At 50.2% G+C, this 27,939-nt stretch overlaps 1 protein-coding gene across 1 annotated transcript in view; it reads left to right on the forward strand.

Moving 5' to 3' along the window:
* The first annotated feature begins 12,725 nt into the window (after positions 1-12,725).
* SULT2B1 (sulfotransferase family 2B member 1) overlaps positions 12,726-27,939 on the forward strand; it is a 33,880-nt gene continuing 18,666 nt past the window's right edge. Inside the window, exon 1 of the mRNA XM_033844645.2 lies at positions 12,726-12,884. Coding sequence (XP_033700536.1) covers positions 12,814-12,884 — 71 coding nt within the window. The 5' untranslated portion in view covers positions 12,726-12,813. The remainder of the gene's footprint in view (positions 12,885-27,939) is intronic.

Below are 27,939 nucleotides of genomic sequence, written 5' to 3' on the forward strand. Positions count from 1 at the left end.
ATTCCCAGACCAGGGCTCGAACCCGTGTCCCCTGCACTGGCAGGCGGATTCTTAACCGCTGCGCCACCAGGGAAGCCCTCTAGTAGCTTTTAAGTGCTCAACCCATACCCACCAATTTCACGGCTTTAGCTTGCAAGATGTTCCTTAGCAACAGCCTTTATCTCATGTGTGCATTAACCCAGAACTAAGTTTGCCTAAAGAGACACTGGTCTGGTGAGAAATGTGACCTCACCAGTCTGTGAGGCTGGCTCAAACGGCGGGCTTATCGGGCTTATGCCCAGGTTTTCCTCCTTATGACAAATGACACAACAGACAGAGGCAAAGAAAAACAGTGACTGTGGTGCTCCAAGGACATGGTGCTTCAAGGACAACCCTGCCTGAAAATGTTACACCCACTACCGGACTCTTAATCGCCCTCCCCATCATGTTGTAAAGGCTACGAAATTCCTGAGCCCACTTGGGCGATGCCCACCTGGGCAACGGGACCTATCCCCAATAAGGAAAGGCATCTGGCCTGTCCCACTCTCAACCTATAGAAGGAAGGTATATGTGCCTCGAGCAATCAGTAAACAAAATTTTCACCTCGGACCATTCTTTTGTTTTCTGGCTATAAAACCTGATCAATAGCACACGTTTGTGCTCGACTCTCCCAGGTTCCTAGAAAGTAGGCCCGCTGTTCTGGCAGCGACCCTTCCCTCTAATAAAGTCTATCTCCTTTACATTCGGCCTGGTGTCTGGAAATTCTTTTCCAACCCGCATTCGGACCATGACAGTGACCATTTCTGGGAGGAAAAGGATAAATAAAAACCAAGAGTAAGTGTAACAAATCTTCACCAGTCTCTATACCCAAGAAACTAGTTCCACAAATATTTTCTCCTGCTAATCTAAATTTAGAAATTAAAAAAAAGGAAAAAAAAAAAAGATCCTCACTGGACCTTCAGGCAGAGATCTGGGAGACTGACATGGTAAGAATTCTTACCTTCTGCCAGATTTCTTTCATTCTTTCTTTCTTTCTCTTTCTTTCTCTTTCTTTCTTTCTCTTTTTCTTTCTCTCTCTCTCTCTCTCTTTCTTTCTTTCCTTCTTTCTTTCTTTTTTAATATTTATTTATTTAGGCTGCTCTGGGTCTCCAGGTTTTAGTTGTGGCGTGCGGAATCTTTTAGCTGTGCCATGTGGGCTTCTTTGCTGCGGCACGCACGCAGGATCTAGTTACCCGACCAGGGATTGTGCGTGTGGAGTCTTACCCACTGGACCACCAGGGAAGTCCCTTTTTTATTTTATATATATATATATATCCACTAGTTTGTTGTGTCTTTTAGATTTCACATATAAGAGATATCATAAAGTATTTGTCTTTCTCTGTCTGACTTCCTTCACTTAGCGTAATGCCCTCCAAGTCTACCCATGTTGCTGCAAATGGCAAAATTGCATCGCTTTTATGGCTGAGTAGTATTCCATAAACCACATCTTCTTTATCCATTCACCTGTCGATGGACACTTCAGTTGCTTCCATGTCTTGGCTATCGTAAGTAATACCCTTCTGCCAGCTTTCTGTGCAAGGTCCCAGGACCTCTCAGCTATAGGAGCCTCAGAGCAAGCAGGAGCCAGTCAGTGAGGTTTGTCCCTTCATGATCACCAATTATAGGGAAGGAAAAAAATCTCTTCTACCCTTCTGGGTTCTTTTGGCTGGTCCAATAATTTAATTGAATTAAGATAGATCAACAGGAGAAAAACAAATTTAATTTTGTGTGTACGGGAGTCTCGCATAGACAAGAGAGGCTCAAAGACGGGCAATTGAGGCTTAGATGCCATCCTGAGCTAAGGAGAAGGGGGTAGGAGCCTGGGGCTTCAAAGGGAAGGAAGATAATTCACAGAAAGATGGGAGATGTTTGGTTCACAAAAGTTTGCCATGCCACGGAAAGCCAGTGGGACACAGAGGAATTTGAACAAACAGACCCAAGCTAGTTCCCCCCAGCTTCCATACCTACCCATACTCTGGTCATAGTTCTTTTCCTGGACCAGGCTCCCTATCTGAATTCTTTTTTTTTTTTTTTTCTTTAATTTTCAAGTACTTGGGCCTCTCACTGTTGTGGCCCCTCCCGTTGCGGAGCACAGGCTCCGGACGCGCAGGCTCAGCGGCCATGGCTCACGGGCCCAGCCGCTCCGCGGCATGTGGGATCTTCCCGGACCGGGGCACGAACCCGTGTCCCCCGCATCGGCAAGCGGACTCTCAACCACTGCGCCACCGGGGAAGCCCCCTATCTGAATTCTTTTAGGCAGTTAAGGGGGAGATGAGAAGGTCTTGTTCGGCCTTAATTATCTTCAGCCTAAAATAATCCATGTGACAAAAAGCAGCACATTGTGGGTCGACCTACCCTGAACCCCATCCCTGACAAACTGTTTTCCGAACTGGCTGGAATATTTTGTACCGCCTCTAGCAGTATAGGAGAGCTTCAATTACTCCACATCCTGGCCAGCTCTTGGTCTTTTAAATCTTAGCCATTCTAGTGGTTATGTAATAGTCTACCACCAGTTCCAATTCCAATGTGTGGGTTCCCCCGCACCCCACCAAGCAATTCTCAGACACTAACTGGGTGTTCTACAATTCAGCTCAGTTCTGACACTGTCTACCTGGTGATAGTGTCAGATGCCACAAGTTCAGGATTCAGTGCTACAAGATCACCCCCCATGCCCACTTCAGACACCAGTTGAAAGCCTAGACTGCCACCTGTGCTTCAACTAGCTGATCAGAGGTTCCAGTGACCCTTCCTTGGGTTCGATTAATTTGCTAGAGCAGCTCACAGAACTCAGAGAAACATTTTACTGACTAGATCACTAGTTTATTATAAAAAAATGTAACTAGGGCTTCCCTGGTGGCGCAGTGGTTGAGAGTCCGCCTGCCGATGCAGGGGACAACGGGTTCGTGCCCCGGTCCGGGAAGATCCCACATGCCGCGGAGCGGCTGGGCCCGTGAGCCGTGGCCGCTGAGCCTGCGCGTCCGGAGCCTGTGCTCCGCAATGGGAGAGGCCACGACAGTGAGAGGCCCGCGTACCGCAAAAAAAAAAAAGAATGTAACTCAGGAAGAGCCACATGGAAGAGATGTATAAGGCAAGGTATGGGAAAAGGGCATGACGCTTCCAAACTCTCTGTGAGTACATCACTCTTCACAAACTTCCATGTATTCACCAACCCGGAAGTTCTCCAAAGCCCATCCTTTTGGGTTTTTATGGAGGCTTCTTTACATAGGGGTGATGGATTCAACCATTGGCCACTGGTCATTGAACTCAACCTCCAGCCGCTGTCTCCTCCCACAAGGTCAGGGCTTGGATGAAAGTTCCAACCTTTCAATCACATGATTGGTTGCCCTGGCCACCAGCCTCCATCCTTAAGTGCTTTCCAAAAGTCACCTTATTAACATAAACTCTGGTGTGGTAGAAAGAGGTTTATTATGAGTATTAAGACAACTTTATCATTCTTATCACTTAGGAGATTCCAAGGGTTTTAGGAGCTCAGTGCTGGGAACAGGGACAAAGTGCATATTTCTTATTATAAATCACAATATCAAGGTATATGATAATCTTTTGATGCATTTCAGAGTTGCAAAAAAGAGTACACTCACATCTAACCCTTCAACAAGTATATCATTAACTAGGGCTCAGTGTTCACAGTTGTATTTGTCAGAACAGGGTGAAATTTACATAATGTGAAGTGTACAAAACTTAACTGGAGTTTCAAGAAAAATCTGACTTGTGTGACTCTTCCCTTTTGCTGTTCGCAATCTGAGGCACTGAAGAGCCTGGCATCTTGTCCTGTTTGGGACGTCCCACCTCCCGGATTTCTCTCTCTCCTTGTAGATTTCTTTAGCTTGGACCCTCCCACTACCGCCACCAGTTTTGGGGGGAAACTGGAAGTTGTGTCTGGAGTAGGGCTTCTCACCCTTCCCCAGTTGTGACAACTAAAAATATCTCCAGACGTTGCCAAACGTTGCCAAGCACCGCCGGGCTCAACATTTGTGTTGTGAATTCTTCCTAGTTTGTTCTGAGAAGAGCTGTGGGTTCCTGGTGGTGAGGGCGGTGGACAGGATCCCTCCTGCAGGGACCACCAACCAACCAACAGGAGAGACAGACAGTTACACTAGGATTCTGGATCTTCTGACTTAGCCTGGGGAGTGGCTTTTAAAAAGTGTCCAGAGGATTTTGATGGGCAGCCAGGAGGAGAACTGGTGACCCCGAGCTACTATTGATTAAGCGTTGATTGTGCAAAAACGTTTTTCTCCTCCAGCCCCGTTCACGCCTTAAGGTAACAGCACGGGCTGCCAGATTCGAATCCAAGCTGGACAAGTGATGTTAGCCCTCTGTGTCTCGGTTTCCTCATCTGTAAAATGGGCTTAATAATAGTGCCGGCCGGGGGACTTCCCTGGTGGTCCAGTGGGTAAGACTCTGCACTCCCAATGCAGGGGACCCAGGTTCGATCCCTGGTCAGGTAACTAGATCCCACATGCATGCCACAACTAAGGGTCCACATGCTGCAACGAAGATCCTGCATGCTGCAACTAAGACCCCGTACAGCCTAAACAAATAAGTAAATAAAGAAATATTGCCTTGGCCAAAACGTTTGTTCGGGTTTTTCTGTAACGTCTTATGGAAAAACCCAAACAAGTGTTTTGGCCAAAGCAATAAATAAAAGTGCCGGCCACCTAAAGTCATCACAAGGATCAAACGAGGATCTGTGTAGATCTCCTGGCTCTACCCCAGGCACTAAGTGCTACATAAGGGTTTGACAGATACATTAAAACTATGATTGTGTATCTTGGTATCACAAAAGGGTGTCCTGGTGCCTTGGCAAGGCGTGTCGGTTTCCCTGAGCTGGGAGAGAACCTGCCACACCACAGGGGACCCAGCTGCCTCCATCTCTCCATTCTGCTTGAGAGGCACTGTCCCCCTTCCGAAGCTTTGCCCTTGCTGTCCTCTTCGTCGTTTCTTCCCTTTTCTCTTCTAAGTGCTTGCTCAGATGTCACCATTTGGGTTTGAAATTGCAATTCAACTCAATTCCCAACCCACGGTCTCCTAGTCCCTCCCACCCCCGCTTTCGTTTCTTCCATAGCACTCTACTGACATGTTTATTGGACAGCTCTCCTTGCAGGGCAACCACATACCGTTATTAAGACTGTTCAGTAATATATTAATATTTAAAAAATTTCATTTGAGAAAGGGAGATGTGTCTTTTTCTAATTGACACAAATAGATACTAGATGCAGGGGACACAGGTTCGAGCCCTGGTCCGGGCAAATCCCACATGCCGCAGAGCAACTAAGCCCGTGCGCCACAACTACTGAGCCTGTGCTCTAGAGCCCGTGAGCCATAACTACTGAGCCCACGTGCCACAACTATTGAAGCCGGCACGCCTCGAGCCCGTGCTCCGCAACCAGAGAAGCCATTGCAATGAGAAGCCCGCGCACTGCAACAAAGAGTAGCCCTGCTCGCCACAACTAGAGAAAGCTCCCACGCAGCAACGAAGACCCAACACAGCCAAAAATAAATAAATAAATGTATTTTTAAAAATGGGTCTTCCTAAGCTAAAATCAAGGTTGTTTTTTTCTGGAGGTCCTAGAGGAGAATACGTTCCTTTGCCTTTTCCAAATTCCAGAGGCCGCCTGCATTGCTTGGCTTGTGGCCCCTTCCTCCATCTCCAAAGCCAGAAGCATAGTGACTTCAGTCTTTCTCTAACTCTGACCCTCCTGCCTCCCTCTGTCACTTGTAAAGACCCTGGTGATTACACTGGGCCCACCCAAATTACCCAGGGCCGTCTCCCCATCTCAAGACCCTTAACTTGATCACACCTGCAAAGTGCCTTTTGCTGTCTGAGGTCACATATTTTGGGTTTTGTTTTGTTTTGTTGTGTTTTGTTTTGGCCATGCTGGGTGGCTTGGGCTTGTGGGATCTTAGTTCCCTGATCAGGGATGGAACCCAGGCCCCGGGCAGTGAAACCGCCGAGTCCTAACCACGGGACCACCAGGGAATTCCCGACATATTCTGGGATTAGGAGGTAGGGTCACTGTTCCGTTTTTGTTCCCACTGTATCCCCAGTGCCTGGAACAGCACGTGGCACAGAATAGGCCCTCTGTAGGAACTGCTGAATGAATGAATGGGACAGAAAGAGCAGGAAGGGCAGGATGGATGTTTGGTGGAGCGGGTTGTGTGGGGACTGAGGGTCAAGGAGGAAGTGCTAACCTCAGAAGGGAGTAGGGGCAGTGCCTGTTGCCCCGGGCAGGATGAGGGAAGGAGCAGGGATGAGCTGGACAAGCAGGGCAGGCAGGGCAGGAAGGAGGCGGAGAAATGAAGCAGCCATTGGGGCGTCCTGTTCTCCAGGACGTGAGCCTGCCTTCCATCCACCTACTCACCATCCTCTCCCTGGAGCTGGGCCCAGGCCTCCCTGGGGCCGTCTTAGGGAAGGGAGAGAATGTGGGGAGTAGGTCACGGGGATGCCCAACTGGCACAGCTGGTTTGGCCGGTCCTGGCATCTCAGCAGAAGAGAGCCCTGGGGACAGGGGAGGATGCTGCTAGGAGCTCCACCAAAAGTCGCGGGGGAGGGGCCGCTCCTTTGTTCTTGGATCCATCCCTGTGGACCCCAGACTCCCATACCTAACACCCCCACCCCGGGAGGCTCACTTGGCACTGTCCGTCCCAGCCTCAGGAACCAGGAACCTAACCTCTCCATCCCTAACCTCCTCCTCCCCCAGACCCAGGAGTCCAGACCCCCGGCCCCTCCCCCCTCAGACCCAGGAGTCCAGACCCCCGGCCCCTCCCCCCTCAGACCCAGGAGTCCAGACCCCCGGCCCCTCCCCCCTCAGCCCCAGGATCCAGACCCCCGGCCCCTCCCCCCTCAGACCCAGGATCCAGGCCCCCGGTCCCTCCCCCCTCAGACCCAGGAGTCCAGACCCCAGCCCGAGCATCCCTCCCCAGTCTCTGTCCACCTCCAGGACCCCAGAGTCAGGGTCCGCAACCGCCCACTCCCCGGAGGAGCCGAGGTGTGGCTCCGCCCCCGCCAGTCCGGGCTCCAGGAGCAGGGTGGGCGGGGCGCCTGCGTGCGTGCGTGGGGTGGAGCTGGGTCTACGGTATCTGCCCTGGGGCAGGCTCCTCCATGGGGATGGAGTAATCGGGGTGCGGAGCAGAGAAGGAGGTTTCTGCAACGCTGCACACCCCGAGATGGACCCACTGATTAGAGGGCTGGGGGGAGGGAGCCGTGCCGGCTTGAGGTGTCAGCTGCCCTCTTCCCACCCCACCCAGCATGATTCTTCGTTTCCTTCCCAGAGAGGCCCTTGGTAGCCCTGGGGACAAGGGCACCCTCCGCCATCCATGACCCACCCCTTCCCCAGGTCCAGATGTCTAGGTGTCCCAGTTTCCTCTCCGTCTGGGTCACAGGAATCCCAGCCCCCATCCCTTCCTCCTCCAGGACCCAGGAGTCCAGGCCCTCAGCCCCTGTACTGTCTTCCTTCCTCATCCCATTCAAAGTCCTTGTTCCCAGCTCCAGGATTTGGGAGCCCTACCTCCAGCCTCTGCCCTCTGGGGAACCCAGCCTATAAGCACCCTCGCTGGCTTTTCAAGGAAAGGTCGGGCTCTGGAGGTGACAATGGCCCCGACTCTGTGGAAACATGACCTCGTGACCCAGTGACCTTGTTTTGCCCATGTCTGAGCTCCAGGAGCAAAACGACACATCTTGGGGCTTCCTGGAGCCCAAGTGGGGAGCCTGGGGGGGAGGCCAGGGAATTGGCATGGGGGGCCCAGGACTGGGGTGGTCGTGGCACACTTGAGAGCTCCCCATCTCTGCCCTCGGCCCTCAGCCCCAGCGGGGGGAGACCAGTTTCTGCTACCCTTTCACATTCAGTCCCCGAGGCTGCGGCAGAAGGGGGCACTACGTGTTCAGTGACACATGCGGGTGACGTGTTCATCTTCCTGGGGGCTCCCAGGAGCGGAGGGCATGTCCTGACCAGCCCAGCCCAGCCCTACCTGGCGTTGCTCCCTGCGCCCTTAAGCCCCCAGGGATGGGTGTGAGTTCCCACCCATGGACCCAGGAATGCGCCCTATCCCTGGATGTCCCCTCTTTGGACTAGAAGGAATACCTCCCATCTGTCTGCCCAGCCTCTATGCCTTTGCCCCACCAGGCTCTCCATCTGGATGCTTTCTTCACTCAGGTCACTCACCTGGTGTGTTCCCCTACTGGGGCAGCCTTGCCCCTGGGAAACCATCCTCTTCCTCCCCAAGAGACCCGTATCTACAGGCAGGTTACCAAGCAGACAATGTCTCCCAGGCCAGCAGAATCAATTCAACTATTATGCTAGCCACGTGTGTCATTTTAAACTTTCTAGTAACCTCATTTAAAAAAAAACAGTGAGATTAATTTTAGAAATGTGTTTCATTTGATCCAATATATCCAAAATATCATCATTTCAACGTCATCAATACAGAGATTACCTGCGAGGTATCTTACATGCTTCTTCTCAATTCCGATGCTCTGTTTCCCAGGGTTAAGTGAAATACAGTCTTTCCAAAGCATTCATGTTGTATTTAAGAGGAATTACATTGCTTCTGTTTTTAAAGTTAAATTTAAGTTGATTAAAATGAAATGAGGGCTTCCCTGGTGGCGCAGTGGTTGAGAGTCCGCCTGCCGATGCAGGGGACATGGGTTCGTGCCCCGGTCCGGGAAGATCCCACATGCCGTGGAGCGGCTGGGCCCGTGAGCCATGGCTGCTGAGCCTGGGCGTCTGGAGCCTGTGCTCCGCAATGGGAGAGGCCACAACAGTGAGAGGCCCGTGTACCGCAAAAAAAAAAAAAAAAAAGAAATGAAATTGGAAATGTTCATTTCCTCGGTTACAGGTGTCACATTTCTAGTGCTCAATGGTACATGTGGCCAGTGGCTTCTGTGTTGGACAGCACAGCTCTATAAGCTGTTTCTACACACCTGTCTCATTTGTGGACGCAGTGCCAGGTCCTGATCTAGAGGAGGCTTCCCCAGATATTAGTCAGAGGGGTGGATGGATGGATGTTTGGAGGACAGATAGACAAATGGATGCTGAATGGAGGGAGAGATGGATGGAAGGAAGGACAGCTGGATGGATGGATGGGTGGATGAGTGGATTGATAGGTGGACAGTTGGATAGATGGATGGATAGATAGACAGAGGAATGGATGATTAAACAATCCCTGCTCCTCCCAGAACCTACCCACCCCCGTGGCGGCTGGCACTGGGTTTCCCACTCTCTCCTTCCCAACCCTTCCAATTCTCTTCCCTGTCCCCAGATGCCTAGGTTCCCCCCGCCAGATCCATTTCTGTGGGGTCAGGGTCTCCATTACTGTCCCTCCCCTCCTGTCTCTGGGTAAGATGGTAAGATGCTACTCTGGTACCTTCTGGTTCCTCTTGCCACCTCCTTAGGAGTCTGGGCCCCTCTCCATCTATAATCAGGCTTTTCATCTCCCCATGCCCACGCCCATGTTCCGAAGAGACTCAGCCAACTCCTCCATCACCAATGCAACCCGTCACTCATTCCCCATCACCTGTGACAATTCACGCATTCCGTCAGCAGTGTTTATGGAACATCTGCCACATTCCAGGAGCTCCGCCAGGCACTTCCCTTGGGATACAATGGGAGACAAACAGATAACAAGCCCTGTCTTCATGGGGTTGACAGTCTGATGAGGAGACAGTCAACAAGACCAAAGATTAAAACATTGAGAATGTCAGATGGTGATGTGCGCTACTGGAAAAAACAAAACAGGAAAGGTGGGAGGAGAGGTTGGTGGGCAAGCTCGGAGGAGGTGAGACAGGGCCGACTTGGATAAAGGGAGACAGTGAAGCTCGCAGGTGTCTGGGGAACAGCATGTCAGACAGGGGAGCAGCAAGTGCAAAGGCCCTGGGGCGGGAGCATTGTGTATCTGGGCCCCCTTATTTTCTGGTCCCTTGCCCACTCTGGCACAGCCTCCAGGCCTGCCTTCTCCCTTAAACATCTTCCTTGAAATTCTCATTGGGTCTCCCTGGATCTCCTTGTTTCCCAGGGCTGTGCCCCCAAGTTCCCCCCGCCCAGTCTCCCTCAAGGATCTAGGCATTCTGTACCCCCTAGACTCTCCCTCTCCTCTGGAACTTGAGACTTCTGGCTGGCACACATGCTCTTCCCCTCTGGTTCTGTGGGGCCCCTGGGGACGGGGTTCAGGAGAGGTTCCCACAGGAGGGACAGGGCAAGGTTGTCACCGCCTCAGAGCTAGGAACAAAGGATCACTGAAGGCAGAACAAAGGTCAGGCAGTCCAGGACGGAAGGCCAGGCGGGATGTCTCGCTCAACCTCCCACAACCCCAACGTGGGAAACCCACTCAGCCCCAGACAGAGAGAGCTGGCACTCTTGATTTTCCCCCCTCCCTGTGAGGGAGCCCTTTTCACAGATGGGAACATCAAGGCTAATACTGTAAGTGGCTGAGGCATGGGAACTCCCTGGCGGTCCAGCGGTTAGGACTCTGCGCTTTCACTGCCAAGGGCACGGGTTCCGTACCTGGTGGAGAACTAAGATCGCACAAGTCATGCAGTGTGGCCTGCCCCCAACCCCGCCAAAAGAAGTGGACAAGGCAGAATTCGAACTCAGTTGTGGTGGTGTGAGGTAGGGGGAGGCTCCTCATATCACAACATCCTAGAGATGGGCCTTTGGGCAGATAAACTGAGGGGGCGTGACGCCCCAGGACATTTGTCTTCTGCCTGTTTTCGGAGTGAGGGTGGGCAATGCTCTGTGACCTTGGGCAAGTCACTCTACGTCTCTGAGCCCCCTTCTACATTGATTACATGAGTCTGACATGCCCCACCCCCCTCACCTACACAACATGGCAAACTGTTAATTGGTCAGTAAATAAGAGTTGTTTTTTTTTCTTTTTAAACAAACTTTTAATTTTAGAGTAGTTTTGTTTGTTTGTTTTTGTTTAAGCCCATTTATATGAAGATCAAAAGCCGGCAAAACTAATTTGTGGTTATAAAGGTCAGGATAGTATTAGCTTTGGGGAAATATTAATTAGAAGGGCATAACGGAACCTCCTAAATAGAGGTGTTTTTTTAAATTTTATTTTATTTATTGTTTATACAGCAGGTTCTTATTAGTTATCTATTTTATACATATTAGTGTATACATGTCAATCCCAATCTCCCAATTCACACCACCACCACCACCCCCCGCCACTTCCCCTCCCTTTTGGTGTCCATACGTTTGTTTTCTACATCTGTGTCTCTACTAAATAGAGTTTTAAATGATGATATTTTTGTATTTATTTATCCAACTGAAATTTCTCTGGCACATAGTAGAAAGATGAGAAGTTTCTAGAAAGAGTCTGTCAAAACGTTGTTTATCTCTGTGGGTAGAAGGCAGGTCCCAGGTATGCTTATTTTCTTTCTGGACTTATTGGCTCAGATAATTTTTTTTTTTAAAACAAGATACACACATTCTTTGTCCTATAAAAAGCAGTCATGGTTGAGAGTGGTTGAGAGTCCGCCTGCCGATGCAGGGGACACGGGTTCGTGCCCCAGTCCGGGAAGATCCCACATGCCGCAGAGCGGCTGGGCCCATGAGCCATGGCTGCTGAGCCTGTGCATCCGGAGCCTGTGCTCCGCGACGGGAGAGGCCACAACAGTGAGAGGCCCGCGTACCGCAAAAAAAAAAAAAAAGCAGTCATTTCTGGTGAGATTAGGTTTGGGGACCAGATGCCAAGTGTCTGAAGGGTCAGGAGACCAGCAGGTGGAGAGGAGCTGGGTTTGGGTGGGGGACAGAGCAGAAGGGGACGTGGGCTTTGCGGAGCCTCCTGTGTGTCAGATTCTCCGCAAACCATCTGAGAAACGTCTCATCCGGTCCTCACAACAGCCCGATGACGTGGGTACCATTTATGGGAGGAACTGAGGCCCGGGGGCTGATGGGACTAGTTTCAGGCCGCACAGCTGGGAGGTGCTGGAGCTGGGACTCAGACCAGGCACTGTGAGTTTCAAAGTCCCACACCAACCAGCTCTGGCCCTTATCTGTTGCATTTCTGTATCTCTCTGTGTCTCTCAATGTCTCTCACTATCTCTGACCCTCAGTGTTTCTCGCATTCCCTCAGTTTCTCCCTGTCTCTGTCGCTCTGCATGTTTCTCTGTCTCTTCCTCGTTCTCTCTGTGTCTCTTGCTGTCTCTAACCCTCTCTCAGTGGCCCCCTCTCTCCTGTTTGTGCCCCTGTGATCCTGGCTGCGTCTGTCCCTGTCTTTCAATCTGTTTTGACATGTGCCCCTTACAAGTGTCAGCCCGCCAGGGCAGTTTCTGTCAGTCTGGTTCCCAGCAGTGTTCCAGCCCTTAGAACAGCGCCTGGCAGACAGGAGGCGCTCAATCAGTATTTCTTGAATGGATAAAGGCATGAATGAATGAATGAACTCTCTGAGATGAGACTAGCTCTTTGATCAGATGAGCAAACTGAGGCTCCAGATGGGCACAGACATGCCCACAGCCACCAGCATGGAATGTTCCGGTGTGAGATTGTCTCTGACCCCCTGGACTCTGTCCCCAGCCACTGGCAAGATGCCCAGGAGGTGCCCATCACCCCTCCTCTACACCCTCAGAGAAGGGTGGCTCCCTCCTGGCCTCTCCCCACTGTCGGAGGCGTGGGTAGCAGCTGGGAGAACCGGCTGGATGCTGCCCCTCCCCTTGGGCGTGGAGGTAGGCACCTGGCGGGCTCCCTGCGTGGTAGACGCCACCGCCACACACACCTGCTCCCTGTGCCATCTGCTCCCAGCGCATCCTCCTCTCCCCACCCTCGCCCTCCTGCCATGGAAGAGCCTGCCGAGCCCGGGAACCAGGCTGCGTGGGACCCCTATGAGAAAAACATCTCGGAGATCAGGTGAGGCCCAGACCTGGGCACGTGCCGGCAGCGCCCCCGGAGGAGGTGGCCTGGGGGAAGAGCCAGGGGCCTCTGCAAAGGTGGCCCCCCGCCTCCTGGAGCCTCAGAAGCGTCTGGGCTGGGCTGGCTCGTCCACCCTGGAGTGCGGATCCTTCCTGCGAAGGGATTCGGGGACCCGGGCTGTGCTGAGTCACCAGTTGGGATTCTTGGGGTGTCTTGTCCGTCTCAGGGCCTTAGTCTCTCTGTCTGTCAAAGGGGTCCAGAAGCAGTTTGTCTGCCTGAGGTAGGACTGGATGAGAGAAGGGGCTTGGTGCATGGCGGCTGCCCGGGAAACAGGATGGCATTTTGTACCCGCTTTCCTCCCAGACACAATCAAAAGCCCTTCAGATGGGGGTGCTTGCCCTCAAGGGACTTCTGTTCTGTTTGCGGGGGGGAGGATGGGAGAACAGAGGTGGACTGGGTTTGGATACAGCTGAGTCTCAGAGTCAGAGTCTGTGGCCCTGGAGGACTTGGGGACCCAAAGGATGGGTCTCCAAGACAGAGCTTTCCCTACCTCATAAGTGTGACTCCTTTGTTCCTAGGAATGAGTCAGACACTTTTATTGTACCCACTTTCCAGATGGGGAAACTGAGGCTGAGAGGGAAAGTGATGGGACCATGATTACACAGCCAGAAGCAAATCTGAACCCTGTCCACCTGACCCCAAAGTCTGTGTTTTCCCCTCTCTTCCACAGCCTCAGTGATACCCCCTCCCCACGGCTCCATTTCTCAGAGGAGAAAGTGGAGGCTCAGAGAGGGCAGGCAGCCTGCCCAAGGTCACACAGTGAGCTGTTTAGATGATCCCAGCCCTCCATATCTTGCATTCTGCCAGGCAAGTCTCTCCTGGCCTCCCGAGCTCCTCCAGCCACCCCTGACTGTACTGTTCCAGGCTCGCCACTCCCCTCCCTCACCCTCATGCCCCAGACTCCAGAGACGAGCAGTTAAATTCTGAGTGTTGTGTGACATAGACAAGCCTCCTGGGTCTCTGGGCCTCTCAGGATGAGAGTGGCTACCAGGCTGGTCCCAGCTCTGTTGGAAGAAACTCCCAGCATTCTCTCTTCAGCATTCTTTCCTTTGGGCCTCTGGGTTCTGCCATTTCTCCCTCCTGAGATAAACCGGTTCCCTTCCTGGGTTCCCACATCTAGGAAGCCTTTTCTTCCCACCAGGCCCTGGGAGCCAACCTCTTCTTTGCTCCCGCACAGTCAGTTGGCCATAAAATCCCCAGCCCTTGCTCAGTGTGTGACCTTGATTCAGTCATTTGGCCTCTCCCAGCCTCAGTTTCCTCATCTGAAAAATGGGAGTGAATAACCCTCACCTATAAGACACTTCTGGACCGAAATTCTGCAGCCCCCTGGGAGGTGGCTTAAAATCTTCTTTTCCATGAGCTTCTGGAATCCCCTGGACCCAGAAGGATGCCTCTCATGAGGGCCCTTAACATCCCTTTTGGACTCTCTGCTGCAGGCCCCTCAGACACATAACGTCCCCAGCATTGTGTGGGAACTCAGTGGCTCCCCAGAATTATTCCTCCTCCCAGGTTGCCATCTCAGGGATGGCCCCATCGGTCACCAGGTCAGAACTGCCTCCCCCTCAACTGTCTTTGTCCCTTCCTTCCTCTCCCTCCCACGGCCTGTCACTCCCCAACCCCACTCTCCGGACCCCTGACTCTCTCCATTCTCATGGTCTCTGCTCAGGCTTCATCTTTGCCCTTGGAGCCTCTCCCTGGCCTCCATGCCTCCAGTCTTTCCCAGAGCTGCCCCTCCCCTCCTCCCAGTCCAGAGGCCCTCCAGGCCTTGGCACCCTGGCTTCTCCAGGTCAATTCCCTCCCTCACCTGCATTCCATCTACCCCAGCACTTCAAATTCCCTGGTTATACCTCACTATTCCCTGCCCCAGTGCCTTTGCATACATGGTTTCCTCTGAAGGGATTCCCAGAGAAGTCTTTTCTAAATCTTTAAATCTATCCTTGGCCACCCCCCTGCTCAAGTCCCTTCCATGGCTCCCCAGCGCCCACAGCGATGGTTTCCAAAACCTTTTTAAGATACAGATTCCTTTGTCCAGGAGAAATCTTACATCCAAACAGAAATACATAATAGAGATCAAAACAGAGCTGCTCTGGTTTAAAATGGGGGAGTGGGGCTAGGGTCCTGCTGCTGGCCTTTCTCCCTCTGTGGGAGCGCCTCTCTGCCCCCCAAGCCCCCTCCCCACCTTCCTTGCTCCATGGGCCCCACCTGGCTGCTTCCACGTCCCCTCCAGCCCAGATCTCACACCTTGAAGCCTTTGCACCTGGAATGACCTCTCTCCTTCACCTGGCGAACTCCTTCTCACACAATTTAAGATTCTTGGCCACCACAGGTAGGTCCCTGATCACACTTCTGGCTTCAAACCTGTGCCGTGGTACCAAAAGGCGGAACCGTTCACAGACAGGGACAGAGTTGGGACCACCTCTGCAGTCCTCTGCTTGGGGACCCTGTGAAGGCTCTGAGAATGATGTCAAGGAATGAATGGAGGAGAGATTAGGCAAGCTTTGAGCTGGAACTTGCAGGATGAGTCAAGGCTGGAAGACAAGTGATGAGGGGCAGGGCATGCAGAGGAGGAGACAATAGAGGAAAAGGACAGCGGCTGCTGGAAGTGACATGAATGAGTCCTAATGTCAAGGGCAAGAAGCGATTCCCAGGACACTAACTGCAGCCCGACTCCATTTTTAAGCTCCCCGCCTCCCCCAAAACAAGAAAAGCTAAGCAATATATCATTTAAAAAATACAAGCATAGGGACCTCCCTGGCAGTCCAGTGGTTAAGACTTCGCCTTCCAATGCAGGGGGTGCAGGTGAGCTAAGATCCCACACCCCTCAGGGCCAAAAAACCAAAAAAAAAAGCAATGTTGTAACAAGTTCAATAAAGACTTTAAAAATGGTCCACATCAAAAAAAAAAATCTTTAAAAAAAATAAAAACCAAACAAACTGTCTTTTAAAAAAAACAAGTGACCAACAGGGATTTAATTCGGATGGTGGGGAGGGGGAGAGGCCAGTGGGACAAGAAGGAGCTCAGAGGCACCTGAGAGACATATCACTTGGAACATTCTAGTTCATTAGTTCATAATTTGTTACAAATGATGGTTTCGATATGTTAACTGTGTTCCACGGAGACTTGTATGTATCAAAGGACCAAAAAGGGATCTTAAGGACAAAACCAAAATTTTAAGAGGAAAAAGTTAGAAGCAGGAGGTAAGCAGGACCCAGGCAGTTATACTAAGTTTCAGGAGGCAGAGGTGACACAGAGACAAACCCAGAAGATGTTAATCCCTAGAGAATCTTTTTAATGCTCACCTTGCTTAGTGTCTTCCACCTATTACCTCATTTAATCCTCACAACAACTGTTCGAGATTAAGCCATGAGAATGATTAACTATTATCATTCTATTTATGACGAAAGCCACTGAGGCCCAGAGAGGTTGAGTGACTTGTCCAAAGTCACACAGCTGTCAAGTGAGCTGTAGTCAGGATGTGAACCAGGACAGCCTGACTCTATCACAGCCTGGAAAGGGTGGGCAGATGTGGAAGGAATTTGGGGATAAGCAAGATGAGGGGGTAGGAGGGTCAGGAGGGAACCCTGCGCAGACAGGAGGCTTAGTAGGTATCTTGTGCTCTGCTGCATTTCCTGGAATACCCCGTGCACTGGGCTGCACCTTGACCAGCCCTTTCTGGTGAAGGTCAAGGCCAGGAGAAGCCGAGCCAGCATTTGGACCTGTGGTTGCTGCTCCTCCCCTACCTCTGATCTTGGAGAACCCCAAACAAGGTCTTTTCAAATCTCACCGTTTTTCTGGCTGAAGTCACCAACACTGGTTTTACAGCCCTGGCTCCTCCTTCCCTGGGGAGGCCAAGCTACTTGGATGATTTTATGGCTATAGTCCTTCCAGTCACAGAGCTGCTTTTCCCAAGGGGAAGGGTGCCGCTAATAAAAAGGCAATAAACAAATAATTCCACCTGCGTGGAATCTGGGCAGGCAGAGAGGAAGTGGGGTTCTGGACCTCCACTAATAAATCAGGCGCCCTGGTGAGGATTAGAAAAAGATGCTCACAGCCCCACCTTCCCTTCTCCCCACCATTGGTCTCCCTGCAAGGGACCCAGGCTTGGAGAGTGAAGGGAAGGATGTGTTTCGGTTCCCTTGCTCTCTAGAGGCCGGGGAGGGGGCGGTAGGATGTGCGCCCACATCCCACTTATGCCTGCGGTCCTGCATAGGGAGCAGGAAGTGGGAACATCCAGGACACACTTGGAAAGAACCAGAGCAGCCCAGTTTGCCGAAGGCAGGCTCTGGGGGATGCAGAGCGGGACCCAGTGGGCCATCAGTGGCATCGAATGCTGAGGCAAGAAGGGAGACCCTCGTCTCACTGGGAGGCCTGAATCAGACACCCCAAGAGTGGCGTGGCCGGCTACTCACAGGGGGACCTGGACCAGGGACCCCGAGGTCTCTGCCACTGCAGACAAGAATGCCCGCGTCACGAGTCAAGCTACCCGCAGGAAGTCAACCCTGTGTTCAAATCCCGCCCATGTCACCCACCGGCTGGGACCCGCAGGGCAGACAGGGTCCGGCAGATAGCTGTGCATCAGTGAAATGGGTGTGGTGGGTGATGCCCCGGGACATGTCAGACTTGCCGTTCTCTGCTGAGTCAGGGATCACACGGTTTTCCTTCCTCCTTCTCTAATTCCCGTTCCTGAGCCAGGAACCCAGGTGCCAGAAAGGGTGGGGATGGGGTGAAAGATGGTAATAATTACAACTTTCCTGAGCGTTGGCCACACACCAGGCTTGTGCTCAGAACTTTGTGTGGCTGAACCCCTTCCGTTTCCACAACAGTCCTGTGAGGGCGATGATGTTAGGATTCCCATTTTACAGATGGGAAAGCTGAGGCCCAGAGAGGACTCGTACATCTGGGATTTGCTCCGGAGACCCCTCTCTTTACCTCCATGCTAGAGAAAGGGATCAGACAGGGGCCTGAAACTACAGGGAGGGGCTGCCCCTCTGTGGCCCCGTCACCTTCATGGGGTGGGGGTGGACGCTGGTCACCCCAGATGGGATCAATGAGTCTGTGGTCTGTCCACCCTCCAGACCAACACTGCCCCATAGATACATAACCCGAGCCCCCTAGGTAAACATTTTCTTAGTCCCATTAAACAAAAAGTAAAAGAAACAGTTGAAATTAATTTTAATTAGAAGTTTTATTTAACCTGTTATATCTGAAATATTCTTTCAACCTATAATCGATAGAAAAAAATATGAATAAGATACTTTAGTCTTTTCATAGGAAGCCTCTGAACACAGTGTGCACTTTCTCAAATCAAGTGCTAACCTTACATCAGAAAGATCTGATTTGCATTCAGTTCTCATCACCATTACAGCTGACAAAAGTCGATTCTCAGGCCTGAGCTTTTCCAAACCTGCATAAAAAAGTATTCTAATAATTGGGCTTCCCTGGTGGCGTAGTGGTTGAGAGTCTGCCTGCCGATGCAGGGGACGCGGGTTCGTGCCCCGGTCCGGGAAGATCCCACGTGCCGCGGAGCGGCTGGGCCTGTGAGCCATGGCCGCTGAGGCTGCGCGTCCGGAGTCTGTGCGCCGCAACGGGAGAGGCCACAACAGTGAGAGGCCCGCGTACCGCACACACACACACACACACACACAAAAGTATTCTAATAATTGAATTGAGTGTCAGTGTTTCAGTTGAAATCAATAATAATTCAATAAAATTAAAAGTTGTGCCCCCTTCCGGGTTGTATGGGCCACATTTCAAGGACTCAGTAGCTACACGAGGCCAGCGGCTGCCATGGTACAGAACAGTACGTTTCCATCGTCAGAGGAAGTTCTATTGGATGGCATGGCTCCAGGCTGCAAAGCCCTCAAGGGTGGGGAGAGGTACATAGTAGGGGCTTAATAAATATACGTTGGAAGGGAGAGAGAGAGAGAGAGCATAAGGGAAGAGAGAAAAGTCGAGAAGAGCCTTCAGGCTAAAGGCACAGCACATGCAGAGTTCCAACGGTGTGGTGGAGCATGGCGTATGCAGGGAACAAGTTGAACTTGACAGCGGGAACAGAACAACACTGGCTGTGCTAGCGTGGGGATCGAGGGGAGGTGGGGCGGTGCAAGCTACCGGGCCCACAAAGAATCTGCTGGGCTTTGAGGGACAGAGCCAGGGATGCAGGACAAAGAACCCTGAGAATTTGAAGAAAGTGATTCATTTCTTTAGCTAGATTGTTCTCTATCATCATCATCATCATCAAAGTAATAAATCAAAAAATCATTTAAAAGTGTGTATAGATTTTAAATGTGCAGGAATAGCCAGGGAAGAAGAAAAAAAAAAAGAATGGGGAGGGAGAATTGACCCTATCAGAACTTAAAATCTATAAAGTTACTCTAATCCAAACAGTATGACATCCCACCCTATGACCCTGCAATTCCAATGCTACTTATTTGCCCGAGAGAAATGAGCATGTAGTTTCCACACGAAGACAAGTATGGTCACAGGGGGTTTATGCATATTAGCGGCACCCGGAAACAGCCATGAACAGGAGAATGGGTCAACACACCGTAATCTATTGATACAGTCGAACTCTACTCAGCCATGAAAAGGAACAAACTCTATAATGCACACACAAACATGGGTGCATGTCAAGAGTATTATGCTAAGCAAACGAAGCCAGATGCCAAGAGTACTTTCTATAAGTTGACAGCCCTAGAAGGCCCGAGACCAGCCAAGTCAATTTATGTGGAAAAACTCAGAAGAGTGGTAGCCTCAGGGTGGAGGTGTGAGCTAATTGGGAAGAAGCACCAGGAAGTGTTCTGGGGTGATCGACTATTTTATATTATGAGAGGGGTTTGGATTGCATGGAGGGATTATGCATTGGTCAAAATTCACTTAAAAGTAGGAGGCTTTGCGAGACAAAGTTCTAGCTGGCTGTCCACCTGTCTCTACATCATGGTCATTTCTATGTGGGGGAATTGCAGGCGATATTCATTTTCTTCTCTATTATTTTTTGTATCTTCCAAATGTTCTATATGTAATTTTCATAAGCAGAAAAATAATGATTCCAAAACTTTAGGTGATAATAATTTCCATCTGTTATTAAAATAATTGAAAACACGAAAAAAAAATAGGACGTTTCCTCAACAGGAAAGTAATGTTCAAGATGGAAATGGGATATCTCGCAGCTATTAAAAACATTTTTTTATTGAATGAAAGATTCTTTAAATTCTATAGTGCTTTAAAATTTTCAAAAGTTTCACACACATGATTTCATATAATCCCATAATAATAACCCTTTTTAAAAAATCCCCTACCCCTATGTTGTTCCTCCCCCCTTCCCTCTCCCCCATGGTAACCACTAGTTTGTTCTCTATATCTGTGAGTCTGCTTCGTTTTTGTTTTATTCACTAGTTTGTTGTGTTTTGGGGATTACACATATAAGAGATATCATGCAGTATTGGTCTTTCTCTGTCTGACTTATTTCACTTAGCATAATGCCCTCCAAGTCCATCCATGTTGCTGCAAATGGAAAAATTTCCTTCCTTTTTATGACTGAGTAATATTATATATATATATATATATATATATATATATATATATATATACACACATATCACTTTTTTTTTTTTAAGTTGTGGCATGCGGGATCTTTTAGTTGCAGCATGCGGACTTCTTAGTTGCGGCATGCAGGCGGGATCTAGTTCCCCGAGCAGGGATCGAACCCCAGCCCCCTGCATTGCGAGTGCAGAGTTTTACCCGCTGGACCACCACGGAAGTCCTTATCACATCTCCTTTAGCCATTCATCTGTTAATGGACACTTAGGTTTCTTCCATACCACGGCAATTGTCAGTAATGCTCTGGAAGCTATTTTTAAAAACAAGGATTGTAGATCAGCTATACCCCAATAAAAATTAATTTAAAAAATAAATAAGATAAAAACAAGGAGACAGCTGCAGAGAGATAGCTGCAGATTTGAAAAGACTGCCATAGTAGAGTAACTAAAAAATAAGCAAGATGCAGAGTAAGGTCTGATGTCAATATTGCTTAGAAGGAGGACGGGGACTTCCCTGGCGGTCCAGTGGGTAAGACTCCCTGCTCCCAATGCAGGGGGCCCGGGCTCCATTCCTGGTCGGGGAACTAGATCCCACATGCCTGTCACAACTAACCTGGAGCAGCCTAAATAAATAAATAATTAATAATTTAAAAAAAAAAAGTCGGACAAGCAGGAACAGAGAAGGAAGCTGAGTGTCCACACTGTGCTCGCATGTACTTCTACAAGTGCGGTTAAGGTACGCACCAAGCTGGTGGTATGGGCATCCCCAGAGGCTGGTATGGCCGTGCTGGGGGAGACCATTAACTTGTTAACAAGCCCAGATGATAATAAATACATATAACTTATTAATAAACCCAGATGATCAATAGATACAGAGAGACAATCCAATAATTTGTGATTTTCCCTTTTTTTTTTTTTTTAATTTTTTTTTTTGGTCCTGCCGTGCAGCTTGTGGGATCTTAGTTCCCCAACCAGGGATTGAACCCGGGCCACGGCAGTGAAAGCACTGAGTCCTAACCACTGGACCTCCAGGGAATTCCTGTTATTTTCCTAATTAGATCTTCTAAAAAGAAGGAAAGGTACACATGTGCCGTATTAAGGCAGTCTAGCAGGTGTTAAAAACATCCCCCCACTTCTGGATCTTAAGTCGGTAGAAGTTCATTTCAAACTCACATCCCAGCCCCACGTGGGCTCTCCTGGTGATGTGATGCCAGGCCCGGCTCTGCCATCCTCCACCCGTGACTCCCAAGTCCCCGGAGAAACCTCTCTGGTCCCACCAGCAACGGAGGCAGAGGGCTAGCACGTGGCAGTCACTGCCACTGTGTTCACCATTCAGAATTCAAGATGTGCAGAAGGGCATAAAATGGAAAATTCTGGTTCTCACAAACATCCCAGACCCATCCCCAGAGTAACCACTTCTAAGGTTTGCCTGCCAGAAAATTTTTCTCTATGTGTGTATCTTGTTTTTACTTACTTTTTTGTTTGTTTGTTTTTGTTTTTGTTTTTGTTTCTTGCGATACGCGGGCCTCTCACTGTTGTGGCCTACTCCCGTTGCGGAGCACAGGCTCCGGACGCGCAGGCTCAGCGGCCATGGCTCACGGGCCCAGCCACTCCACGGCATGTGGGATCTTCCCGGACCGGGGCACGAACCCGTGTCCCCTGCATCGGCAGGCGGACTCTCAACCGCTGCGCTGCCAGGGAAGCCCTACTTACTTATTTTTTAAACATAAGTAAGATACTACTTTATATCTGGCTCTGCCCCTTGTCTTTTCACTCTCTGTAATATCTCAGACATCTTCCCAAATAAATGCTACCTCCTTACCCCTCCGATCTTTTGGAATTTTCATAATGAAAATTCCAAGACATAGAAAAACGTTGGAGGAATTATTCAGCACGCACCCCCTCTATACCCACTACTCCTAAATTTTTATTATACTTGTTTTATCATATATCTGTACATCTTTCTATCCATCCAGCAATCTGTATTGGTGATGCATTTCAAAGGAGTGATTTGCAACCATCAGAACATTTCACCTTAAACATTCCAGGCTGCATATTATGAAATAGACTTCAATACTTGTTTATGGGCTTTTTTTTTTAATAGATGATGTTTATGTACAGGGCACTGCACAAACTTATGAAGTGTGCCATTTTGAGAAATACATGTGTAACCCCAATCCCTATCAAAACATAAATGCCTCCTTTTGAATGGCTGGATTCCAAGGTTTGCAGGCAGTGATTTATTCATCCAGTCCTGATTTATTTATCCAGTTCTCTGTTGTTCAGGTCCCTCTTACAATGTTGCAATTAGCATGGTGGTCCATATATCACCGGGCACTTCCTCAAGGTCACCCATCCCATAAATTTCTGGAGGTCACGTTCATTTGTGCATCCAACAGATATAATGGAGCGCTGCCTGCCTGTCTGATGCTGGTTCTTGGAGGTGGGACATGGGAGAAGCAGAATTTCTGTTCCCTTGTAGCTACTACTAGTGGGGAAGATTGATTTCAAGAAGTCAATAGACAAAGAAAATAGTTACTAAGTATTAAAAGGGCTATGAAAGAAAAGAACAGAGTGCTGAGAGGGGTAAAAATGCGCATGGACCGGGTGTGCTCTGCTTGAGTGGAGGTGGCCTGTATAACTTAAAATGTTGCCAAGTGATCTCCCAAAGACGTTATTCTAATGTCTCCTCAGCGGCCGCAGATGAGAGCAGGAGAGTGAAAGAGCCCGGTTCTCTGCACTCTGGCCAAGGCGTGAGTCACTCCACTGAGGTGGAGGTGGCCAGAGGAGATGGGGACGCTTGAGGAGATGGGGACGCTCGCCCAGATGGGCTCCAGGCAGCGGAATTTCGGGAGGTGAGGGAAGGCACTCCTGCAGGCGAGAGCAGCTCAGGCAAAGGAGGGCGGCCGCCACTGCACAAGGTGCCCTGGGAATAAGGCGCACTGAACCCAGCTCAGGCTTGAGGAGCCTTGAAAACGCTCTCCCGAGAAAGGCAGGCGAGTTGACCACAGGCACCTGTTGTGAGTCAGCAGGACAGCGGGGCTGCGGAAAACCTCCTCATGCGGCCGGATCGCATGCATGGACGGGCGGGGCCTTCTCAGAGGAGTGGGGGTCAGTTTCAGTCCCACAAGACCCCTGAATGCCAGCAGCCTGCCCTCTGCCCGCCTTTGTACACACTATTCCCTCTGGTACACACACTCACAGCTCTTCCCTCACTTCCTTCAGGTCTGCTCAAATGTCACCTCCTCGGAGGGCCCTCCCCTGATTCCATCGATCTCAAATTGCAAACCCTCCCAACCCCAGACGCTTCCTGTCCCCCACCAGCTTCATTTTTTCCATCACCATCCGATACACTACATTTTGAACATTCTGTGTTCATTTTATTGTTCATTCAAACATAAACTGCAATAGGGATTCTTGTTATGTTCTGATGTTTTTTGGTTTTGTTGTGTGTTTTGTCAGTTGTACTCACTTTCCTATCCCCCAGGGCCTGGCACATAGTAGGTGCTCAATAAATATCTGTGGGCCAAATGAATGAATTTGCCCCATCTCAGGCAAGACGGCCTAAAGCTCCTGGAATGGGGAGCTCTCTTTGAACATCAGACTGGGAGGTCCCTGGAAAAGAGGTCCCTGGTCCCTGCCCACCCATCACTGCTCGTTCATCAAATGAGACCAGAGAGGTTTTGAGAGTGACCTCAGGTTACACGGCAAATCGAAGGCAGGTCTGTAATACAGGCAAGGGTTGCTTCTCTGCACAACCCTGGGTAGCCAAGAGGGACGCTGGTCAACGGGATGTCTTGTTATAATAATGGTTAATGGGCGTTAAGTATTGACATTGATATGAATGAGGTTTTTTTAAAAAAAAAATCAATCAGTAAAATTGATTTGTGTGTGGGGGTGTGTGTATAGCTTTATGAATTCTAACACATGTATAGATTTGTGTAACCATCACCACAATCAGAATACAAAACTGCACCATCAGCCCTTTGTAGTCACACCCTCCCCCATCCCTAGCTGCCCTCTCCCCTCCCACCCCTCATCCCCACGGCTACTGATCTATTCCCCGTCCATATACTTTTGTCTTTTGTCAGAAATGACATATTAGTTTCCTATTGCTGCTGCAGTAAATGACCACAAATGCAACACAAATCTGTGCTCATACACTTCTGGAGGTCAGAAGTCTGAAATCAGCGTTGCTGGGCTAAAATCAAAGTGTTATCAGGGTGGCACTCCTCCCGTTCCCTTCTGTGCCTTTTCCAGCTCCTAGAAGCCCTGCATCCTTTGGCCCGTGGCCCCTTCCTCTGTCTCTTCAAAGCCAGCTGCGTAGCCTCTTCCGATCTCTCTCCTCTCTGACGTCTGCTTCCATTATTATATCTTCTCTCTCTGATTCTAACCCTCCTGTCTCCCTTTTACAAGGACCCTTGTGATTACATTTAGGGCCCACTGAATTCTCTCCCCATCTCAAAACCTGAACATAATCACAGCAGCAAAATCCCTTTTCTGGTGCAATGGATCATGTTCGCAGTTTCTGGAGACTGAGACATGGACCTCTTTGGGGGGTGGTCATCATTCCACCCACCACAGACATTACATGGAATTGTACAGACGGCGATCTCCTGAGTCTGTTTTCCTTCACTCCACCCAATGCCTTTGGGACCCATCTGTGCGGTGGTGAGTATCAAAGGTTTGCTTCTTGTCCTTGCTGAGTAGTACCGTGTGGTGTACATGTACCACTGTTTATCCACTCACCTGCTGACGGACGTTTGCGCTGCTCCCAGTTTCTGGCGATTATGAATAGGGCAGCTATAAACATGCGAGTACAGACGTTGGTGTGAAAAAGAGTTTTTGTTTCTCTTGGGTGAACTCCCAGGAGAAGGAGAAACTCTGCTTTAAAATCTATGCTTATCTTAAGATATTTCATTGAGGTCTATGGATATACAATATCGAATAGAATACAATATAATGATAATAATTATAACATACACCTAGGAGTTAAATATTCCTGTGACCAAGGGGAAGGAGGTGGACACTGAGACTCAGAGAGGTCATGTAAGCTGCCTGAGGTCAAACCTAGGTCTTCCTGACCGCCCCCCACCCCCAAGACCCCAGAGCCCCTGCCCAGAATGAGCACACCTGAGGACAACTGTATGACGATTGGCGAGGCGCTACCCCATGGCACTGGGTGGGTTCAAAGCCCGGCTCTGCCGTCTGCCGCAGTGTGATGTTAGCCAAGTGACTTTGCCTCTCTGTGCCTCTACTTCCTCATTTGTAACGCGGGGATAGAAATACTATAGCGGGTAGCCTCCTAGAGTTGTTGAGGAAATAAACGAACTAAGGCACATAAAGTAGTGAGGAGTGTCGGGCCAGGGGGCACTGTGAGTGTTATTTGTATTTCTTCATAAATATTGATGGAGGCCCTCCGTGTTTTGATATGTTGGCAATCCGGACAGAACGCCCCCCCGCCCAGGCTACGGAGGGCCTTGAGCTCTGGGCCACGTGGGGGATGAACAGGAAGGAGAAACTGGAGGCCAAGAGACTCTGGAGGAGGCTGCGTTGAGGGTCCAGGGGGGCGAGGAGGAGACCTGAGCTGGACAGGGGTAGTGGGGACAGAGAAGAAGAGCTAAGGCCTGGTGGACTGGGGGGCGGGGGGATGGGAGGAAGGAGGATCGCCAGGTTGGGCCATTCTTAGAGTTTCATGTCCTGGGGTCTCCCTAGCAGGGCAGGCCAGGCCCCTTCGAGGAGGCTAAGTACGTCCTTGGCCCACTGCCCGTCATGTGGGCTGTAGCTCTGTCCGCTGTTCCTCCTGCGGCTGGTCTCTGCCCCAGCCCAGCTGTCACCTTCATTCCTCTGCTCCAACCAAGCAATAGCTGCATGCCAAGCCCTGGACCTGGCATGGGAAAAGAACAGGCTCGGAGCCCAAGGAGAGGAAAGGTCACCCCAGGGCCAGATTTAATTTACAAGGTGGGGAGAGAAGACACACAGCACCTGTTTGGGGACACACAGTAAGATTCAGTCAAGCAGGAAGCCAGGTGGGGTCCCCCCTCTCCAGCCGCCTGGCAGGAGGAACAGCTGATGCAAGGCCAGAGGCTGGAATAGTGCTTGGTGCACTGGGGGGCTTTGACTGGAGTAGGGGGATGTGGGGAAGGAGGGCCTGGAACAGAACTGTCTACGGGGCTGAGGTTCAAATCTCAGCTCTGCTCGGTACTTGCCGCATGGCCTTGGCCAAATCGCTTCCCCTCCCTCAACCTCCGTTTTCTCACCTGTCGCCTCATAACATGCAGGGAGATCCCAGCTCTCCCCCAGTCACGTCTCGATTATTTATTAAACGTTGATGCTCAGTCATTTACTGAGCAATAGTTGTTCTCGGCCCAGAGGGCGCATGGTAAGGTCTGGACACTGTTGACCTGGAATGAGGCCAGGCTTTGGAAGTTTCTAAAGTCCCCAGAGGGGATTCTAAAATGCCCAGGGCTGAGAACCACAGAGGCAGGTGTTAGGAGGTAACAAGTGCTCTTTGAGTTTCCATAACTTTTTTCCTGGTAACCCCCTTCATTCATTCACCCATTTATTCATTCAAACGTTCATTCATCACACATTCATTTATTCACACCTTCGTTCAATCACACATTCATTCATTCGCACATTCATTCAACCACACATTCATTCATTCACACGTTCATTCATTCAGTCAAATACTGGTTGGACACCAACAATGTGCCGGCACTGTGGATTCCACCCTGGCCTCCACCCTGGCCCCGCAATTTGGAGATTGTAAGTGCTGAGGGGGATGGCGGGACACCCTCATATTTATTCATGTATGCATTCAGTGACTATTTCAAGGACTCCTGAAGGGCACAGTATCTTTTCCTGGTTGGCAACCCCATTTTCCTCTCCGGTAAGCTGGGGAGAACACTTCTCCTTCAAGGAGCTGTTGGTGAGATCAAAGACAAAAATAGCGCTGCACGCTAAAGGGCGCTTCAGTGTCCTGAGCATTTATTAGGAGCCAGGGGCTTAATGTATATTATCCCTTTTAATCTTTAGGTAGGATTAAAACCTTGAGGTTGAGATTACTGTTATCTTCATGTGTCAGAAGAGGAAACTGAGGCTCAAAGAGGTGAGATCTGCTGCCCAGGGCACAGAGAGAGCACATGTGACCCACCAGAGCCAAGACCCAGGCACTTAGCAGCTAATCTGCCTAGTGACGGATGGCCTCACAGCCCCGCCCACTGGCCTAAATCCGCCTGGCAACTAGTGACATCACTAATTCTGCTGCCTGCGCTCAACCTATGACATCACTGAACAATAAAGTAATTACAATAAGCTGAGGGCCTACTGTGTGCCAAAGGCGGTGCCAAGCAGCCCCTCCTCTGGGCTCACACGATGCCCGGTGTTGCCTCTATTACTAAGTATAATCATAACGATAATTTTAGCCTGGATTTATCGAAGGCAGACCACAA

This window comes from Tursiops truncatus, chromosome 19 (assembly GCF_011762595.2).
Source record: "Tursiops truncatus isolate mTurTru1 chromosome 19, mTurTru1.mat.Y, whole genome shotgun sequence".
NCBI lineage: Eukaryota > Metazoa > Chordata > Mammalia > Artiodactyla > Delphinidae > Tursiops > Tursiops truncatus.